The 7,817-nt window shown below is 41.4% G+C and overlaps 1 protein-coding gene across 8 annotated transcripts in view; it reads left to right on the top strand.

Moving 5' to 3' along the window:
* AGK (acylglycerol kinase) overlaps nucleotides 1–7,817 on the top strand; it is a 48,443-nt gene that overhangs the window by 12,433 nt on the left and 28,193 nt on the right. For 7 of the 8 annotated variants that reach the window (XM_025213470.1, XM_006031798.3, XM_025213474.1 and 4 more), the window contains 4 exons: nucleotides 24–63; nucleotides 4,933–5,012; nucleotides 6,196–6,271; nucleotides 7,604–7,696. In XM_025213470.1, coding sequence (XP_025069255.1) covers nucleotides 24–63; nucleotides 4,933–5,012; nucleotides 6,196–6,271; nucleotides 7,604–7,696 — 289 coding nt within the window. The remainder of the gene's footprint in view (nucleotides 1–23; nucleotides 64–4,932; nucleotides 5,013–6,195; nucleotides 6,272–7,603; nucleotides 7,697–7,817) is intronic. The other variant, XM_025213476.1, reaches the window with a different exon arrangement.

The following is a 7,817-nucleotide window of genomic DNA, read 5'->3' on the forward strand; positions in this document are numbered from 1 at the left end:
TTCTCCTTTCTCTTCCCTGATAGCGATAACCTGCTAAGGAGAGCTGCATGCCAAGAAGCCCAGGTAATACCATTTAATGTGATAAAATTAGATTAAAATCCCCTTCTTATCTCAGTTGTGCAGGACTCCTGAGATTCTCCCAGCAGGTCTCTTCTACGTGACAAGCCTGACAACGATACCATCTGTGTTCTTTTCCAGAGACTCCAAAGGATGAACAAGGCCCCCTACATTCAGTTGGGGGTCAGGCCCCTTGCTGTAGCTTGGATTCAGTTTGTGAACAGTGAAATACATCACAAGGGTTATCTCCTTGGCATTGGTCAGTTTTGCACAGCCTTCCAGTTGTGGAAGTTTCATTATTCCATCTTTCCCAAATTCTGGTGTGGTGAAAAGGCAGGGATCAACAGGCAAAGAGATTGAAATTTCACCTCTGTCATGGAGCAGGTACATCATGAGGGAAGCAGCACAAGCTTCTTTATGTTGATCTTGAACTAGAGAGACCATCTTTGGGGTTCATAAGCTAGTCAGTGTCCTTGCCTGTTCAATCCAGCGTAACTCTACTGAAGATGGCAAATGTAGCATCTGAGTTTGTGTGCAAGTAACTGAATGTAGGGCATCCACGCTTAGGTCAGCGAGGGTAAAATGAGTTCTCGGTGTCCATATACCCTACGGGGATTGTGGACTCGCTGTTTTCTTTCCCCATGTACTTATGTTATCCAGAGTCTGTGCAGCCAGGTCACTCTTGTAGTCTTTTCTTTTTTTTTTTTTTTTTTTTTTTTTTTTTTTTTTTGTGGGAATCCTGCACTTAACAAGCGCGCTTTGATTGACATGAGTGCTGCTGCCCAGGGACTGCACACAAGTCATTCCACCCCAGCCGAGCACACATTTCAGGAGTCTCACTACCTCTTTCCAGCTTGTGATTTAAATCTTGTTCTACACGTGTTCATCGTTGCCAGCACCTTGAGAAAGGGATTTCATCAGCTTTTGTATGGGTACCCATGAGTGTTGTTTCTGAGTACCAAGAAGGAAGGGTGAAAATGATTTTTTTTCATCAGACCTTCAACTTCTCAAGGTGAGTATTCCTGTCACTATGTTTCACAACAGTGATGCACCTGGAGAAATCCAAATTTAGACTGTCAGATGCTGAGGAGAAGATATTCACAGCAACATGACCCAGCCTATGGAAATTTTTGCCCAAATAGATTACGAGAAGCTCAAACTGTACAGGAGCAGAAGAACAAAATTTCCCCATGATCACCTCTCATAATAAATAGCAGAAACTATACCCTCAAATTATCCTGCAGCACTGATAGAGAACATATTTTGCTTCAGACTTCTATACTTCTTTTGTTGTCTTGTTCGGTGCTTGAATGTTCAAGTGATCAGTGTCTTAAATACACCTTCAACAAAAAACTGTTAATACCTTAGAATCTGAAAGATGCTACCAGATTGCAGGGAATTCAAGGAAGAGCAAAGAAAAATGGATTTGCAGGGAAAGATAAAAAGAACTAATTGTGCATCAGAAGTGTGCAACAGGCAAGGGAGAGAGTGTTTTAACTGGTGCAGAGGGATAAAGGAGGAATGGGTTTCAACACTGACAAGTGCAAGGTGCTGCACCTGGGGAAGAAGAATCAGCAGCATACCTACAGGCTGGGGAACTCCCTTCTTGTCAGTGCAGAGGCAGAAAAGGATCTTGGAGTCATTATTGATGCCAAAATGAACATAGGGCGACAGTGTGGGGACGCAGTCAGGAAGGCCAACCGCACCTTGTCATGCATCCACAGGTGCATCTCAAGCAGGTCCAAGAAGGTGATCCTCCCCCTCTATGCAGCACTGGTCAGGCCACAGTTGGAGTACTGCGTCCAGTTCTGGGTGCCGCACTTCAGGAGGGATGTGGACAGCATTGAGAGGGTTCAGAGGAGGGCCACCCGCATGATCAGGGGGCAGCAGGGCAGGCCCTATGAGGAGAGGCTAAGGGACCTGAACCTGTTCAGCCTCCACAAGAGAAGGTTGAGGGGGGATCAAGTGGCCTGTTACAAACTAGTCAGAGGGGACCAGCAGGCACTGGGGGAGTCCCTGTTCCCCCGAGCACTACCAGGAGTGACTAGAAATAACGGCCACAAGCTGGCAAAGGCTAGATTCAAACTAGACATCAGGAGGTGCTACTTCACGGTCAGGGTGGCTAGGACCTGGAACCAACTTCCAAGCGAAGTGGTGCTGGCTCCTATCCTGGGGGTCTTTAAGAGGAGGTTAGACGAACACCTTGCTGGGGTCGTTTGACCCCAGTACTTTTTCCTGCAGGGGGTTGGACTTGATCTGCTCAGGTCCCTTCTGACCCTGCCAACTATGAAACATAGCGTCCTAGAAAGGAACCTTAGTAGTTCAGCCCTCTGCTCAAGATGGGATCATCCCTATCCAAAGCATCCATTCATCAGGCTGCTGAGCACTGTCCTCTCATATCCACCTGCTCAGGGCTGCTGAGCTCTGCTTGTGATCTCTCAGTGATCCATTCATAGGGAGCTGTTGGACTTCCAACTGCTGCTGTTTATAGCATACTCCAGACGTAGCCACTCCTGGATCATCCCTAAGCAATGCTTATCCTACCTACTCTTGAAAACCTCCATTGATGCAAATTTCTTAACTTTCCTGGGTGGTCTGTTCCACTGCCTGACTTATAACAGTGAAGAAGCTTTCCTGGTATCCAGTCTTAACTGCTTTGCTGTAATTTCAAGCCATTGCTACCTGTTCTACTCTGCAGCAACAGAGGAAAGATCTTCCCCCTCTTCATGGCAGACCTCCAGATCTTTAAAGATCTCTATCATGCCCCTCTTAATTGCTCTTTCCACAAGTTGAACATGCCTATTTACTTCAACCTCTTTCCTTCCAAGCTCTTTATCATTTTTGTTCCACACCTCTGGAGCTTTTCCAGTTTCTCTACAGCCTGCACTTTAAAGTGGTACGTGGGATTAATCAGTGTTTATGAAGCATGTTGAGATCTTGGTATGAAAACGGATAGGTATGTGTAAAGTATTAGAAGTGGTTTTTGGGTGCTGCGATCACTGGGGGGAAACAGTATCTGGAGTTCTGCTGCCAGCAGACAAATGAAAAAGGCATTGACCTTCCTACATTTTTGTCTTCAAATATATTTTTCATGGAGATAGACTCCTAAGCAACTTATAAAAACTTCTCTTTTTTTTAAAATTTCCCATCTTTGAGCTGGAGTTTGTGACAGAAATATATCCCAAGTATATCAGAAAAAGAAATGATTGTGTAGCAGTAAGAGGCTGTTTGTTTAGAGCAAGTAAATATATTGCATTCCCCCTCAGCCCCTAGTGAATAATCAGTTGTTTCCAACAGCTGTAATGTACCAGAGGATTATTGATGAGGACCCTCATTTCCCATGATTTCCCTAAAGAAAAAATTGTAATACAATTAATCGGGGGGGGGTTTCTCCAGCTGTTTTCCAATAAAACTTAAGGGCCACTGGTTTGATTTTTTTCCCCCCATTTTCTTTTCCTTCAGTAACCTCTCTCATGCACTCTTTTCCTTTCCCTTCTTTTCCTGTTTCTTTAAAAAGAAAATTGAATTTAATGCCCTGCCTTTAATCGTATATATTTTTCCCTTAACTCAGGTTCCCTTGATAAAGTTGATAATTGGAGTTAATTACAGCTTTGAATAGCTACTGATCACTGAAATATGGAGTGTTCTGCATGCATAATGTGTTGTGTGGCATCAAAATGCTTTAAAGATACTTCCTTGTAAATTAGAAAGGAACAGAGGCAGGGACAGTCTCCTTTTTCGTTCTTTGAATGTAAGCAGCTAGCACAGTGGGTCTTGCTCCCTCATCATTGCTGTGAGATGCTCCAACAACATAATAAAAGGCGTCTATACATGTGCTCTGAGAGAGCCATTCTAATTAAAGCACCCACAGCGTCATGTGTGTTCAGTGTCCCGTGCTTCAAAATGGCAATGGGGGCTCTTTAGCTAAATTTGTTCAACGAGCTTTAATTAAAATGTCCCTGCCACCATTTTGAAACGGGGACACTGAATACACATGATGTGAAGGCTGCTGGAGTGCACTAATTAGCATGCTCCAGCAAACTCAGTTGATCGAGTTTGCTCTGACGTGCTGATTAGGTCACATGCAAAGGTCCATCATGTTTATAGGTGCCCAAAAGTAGCAAGTGTTGGTTTCGGGTTAACTAGTAAGGAGATCTAAAAGATGAAGAAGCACAAGTAAAAACACAACCCTCCCTTGCCCGCTGCTGTAGCATTGAATTGTGGGAGAGGGATGAGAAAGTGGCCAGGGTGGGAATAAACTCTTGGCTAGAAAGATGCAGTAAATCTATTGAAAAACCTTTTAATATCAAGAGGTTATTTTTTATTGTATTCAGAGGTGGAGAGAAATCTAATGGGGTTCTGCTTAATGGTAAAAGTAAGTAGTCTGGTTACAGTTTTCTTTCCCCTTCATATTAAAGTTTAAAAAACATGGGTTCAAGGAGAACAACAAAGAGAGAATACAGATAACCTTGTAGATAAAGGTAGGGGTGCCAAAACAGTGCCTCAGTGGGTTCTGGCAGTGTTATGATGGAAGTGGTAGACAAATATACAAGAATTATGTGGGAAGGAAGAAAAAAGTAATTTTAGACTCAGGAACAGCTCCCAAGATTTTTGTCCTTGGCTGGAAAAATAAGGTTGGAATTCAAAGAGAATGGTAGTGGTTTCGAAGAAATGGAGTAGAGGATTTCAGTCTGTGAAATTGTGGGTGACTTTGAAACAAACTTGTTAAGGACAAAGCTCTGCTAATGGGAAGCCATTTGTTTGTAGGGTGGGGTAGGAGTATAATGCTGTTTGTTTGGATGAACAATTTAATACTGTACCTAAAAACTGATTGAGGAGAGAAACTGATTTTCGATCCCATTTTCTCTTATGTAGGTGTTTGGCAATCAGTCGATTCCTTCCAGCATGCAAGTGAAGAAAGCAACAGTTTTTCTCAACCCAGCAGCTTGCAAAGGGTAAAGACTTCCTCCCCCTCCATTCTTCATATCTCCGATACCCTATATGTTTCCCTTTGCTTTAAGGTCCAGCTAAACTTTTGGGCTTGATTTTTGCCTTCATTTCACACCAGCCTGAGGTTATCCAACTTGTGTGTGCTCGTGTACCTGAAACATTGGATCAGAAATGGTAATTTAAAGAAAATGAAAAGTTCACGTTTGGTGAATGAATCCCAAATCATTTAAGCCTCCTCCATTCTTAGTTTTCTTAAATCCTTTCTTTGGTTCCTCAGCATTTGTTTCTTGAAGCAGGTCTTGGTTTCTTCCTCAGTAAACACAGAAGCAGTAGTAGATAGCCAGTGCTCCTGTCACATGAGAATTAACCCTGAGGAGGGATGTGCCCAATACCATGGGCATGAGCCTTGTAAAACTGGGCACAGAGCTAGGCTTCTGGAGACAGTCAGCAGTTCTTTGGGAATGTTTCGGGGGAATGGTCAGCATAGTATTGAGTAGTACTAGGGATGCATGGGTGTATCCCTTTAGTTTGGCTGGACTGCCTGTCACTTAACGTCTCTGGTGGGTTTCAGAGAATAATTAAAAGAGAGTTAAGTTACCTTACCTGGAAGCACATAGACTTGCATTTTTGTTCTGTGGTAACAAGGTGGAATTGCAACAAACCACTCATCTTTGAAAAATGTACAGTATCCATAAATGTATAGTCTCGATTTTCTGTTCCCTGGGTTCTGCTCATTGTACACAATTTATAATTAATGGCACAGTTATTTTATTATGCATTAACAGGCATAAAATGCATGAGAGCTTTACTAAAACAAGGTCAGGTAAAGTTTTTGTTTCATAAACTTACTAAATAATGTATGAAACTAGTAACTGTTTAAAACTATTTTCTTAAAATTTAACATAGAATTTCTTCATGGTTTTAAGGCCTGCTGCTCCATGGCTTGCTAATTTTGTAATAAATAATATATTGTTTTCTGGAAGTCTTGCTGTTTTTTATTTTTTTTTTATTATTATTAGTTTGGAACTTGCTACTGCATTTATTAAGACTGTATCAAAAAGATTCAATACTTAAAGATTCAGTCTAAGAAACAAACTGCCTTGTGTATACAGATCAGGCATTCCTTCTTGTTTTTTTAATATTTAAGCCCCCGCACAACTAAATCATTTCCTCCTTTACTTTCCTTAGCAAAGCTAGGAACCTCTTTGAAAAGAATGCCGCTCCAATTTTGCACTTATCTGGCTTGGATGTAACAATAGTTAAGGTAAGGGATGATCTGTTTAGGCTTGCTGTGTCTTCACCATTGGTATATCTCTGTAGACATCTGAAGGGAGGCATTTGTTGTTGGAATATTGCTGGGGAGTATTGGGGGAATCGGAGAATATAAATGCTGAAACCGTAGCCTAGTATTTAATATATATATATTTAAATTTCTATTTGGTTTACAAACTTCTTGAATTACTTTTAGTTTTCAGTGGGGGTGATGGGATGGATTTATGTTCTTGTGTAAGGCAACCCTCCTGTAATTAATATTTGAGAGGAGAATCTAAATCTTAGAATCATCTGGTAGTTTAGGCACACAGTCATTGGGGTTGTCTGCTGTGCCTGAATCTATAAAATTCAAGAAGTTAGTACTGCAATAGAACAGTATATATTGATTAAAAATAACCTTGCATGCTTTAATGGATCCCCAAGTAATGGAATGTTTTGGGAATGCTAAAGCACAAAGTAAAAGAAAAGGAAAATAAACATGTAGGGATCTTGCTGTTTCTGAAAGCTCCTTGGGATTGGGAAACTTTAGCTAGTTTCATATGCATTATATTCTGGCAATAAATGCTGCTCTTTTAGAAAATGATTGTACTCTGACAGGTGTATCTTTCCATCTTGTAGCCTTAGTGATAAGATTGTGTTAGTGTTTCTTTCATAAACCTCTGGTTTTGTCAGTGCCTGTCTCTATTCTGTTAAAAAGACACAGTGTCAGCCCAGGAGAAAATTTTATTTATTTTACTAGGCTTTTGTCAAGCTGCAGTTTTTTTTCAACTGTACATTTCAGGAATTAAGCAAAATGTGGCTGGGTCAGTAGTTGAATGAGAGACCATTGCGAATAGCTTGCATGCTACAGAAAATAGTGTTGTTGGTCCAGTAAATGCACTTACTTAGTATTAAGCCAGATGACAGCAGTGAACGAGATAAACAACATAGTGTTGGGAGATACTGGTATTAGAGATTCTCCATCTTGGAGGAGACAAGACCGCAGTCTTTGACTAAAGATCCAGTGATTCCTTAGTATTCAAGTACTTTTCAGTTTAGATAAAATGTACTTGACCTTAATGCTCCTTGTGGATTTGCACTACTCTGAAACTAGTTATGGAGGTTTACAAAGCCTCTGCCTTTTGTATAGTGATGTTACATACTGTTAAACAGTGGACTTGTTTCACAAGCCAGTGAAGTGATTTCTGTGCATATAATTTTCAAGGTGCATGATGTTACGTCTTTAGAGAGCTTATGGAGCAAACGTCACTTTTCTGTAGACATGCCTGTGATCCTAGGCATGATAAGCTGAGTTTCTGATGCTTGGTTTCTCTTTCTATCTCAGACAGATTATGAAGGACAAGCAAAGAAGCTGCTGGAACTGATGGAGAACACAGACTTGATTATTATTGCAGGAGGGGATGGAACTGTCCAGGAGGTACTCTTGTAGCAGCTCTCTTTGGGTTTAAGAGCCACAGTGCTATGTTAGGGGTAGGATGCTGGAGGATGGGTGACATAATGGCAGCATTGCTTTGGTTCTGGTTGGAGACTTATTCACC

This window comes from Alligator sinensis, unplaced genomic scaffold (assembly GCF_000455745.1).
Source record: "Alligator sinensis unplaced genomic scaffold, ASM45574v1 scaffold585_1, whole genome shotgun sequence".
NCBI classification, from domain to species: domain Eukaryota; kingdom Metazoa; phylum Chordata; order Crocodylia; family Alligatoridae; genus Alligator; species Alligator sinensis.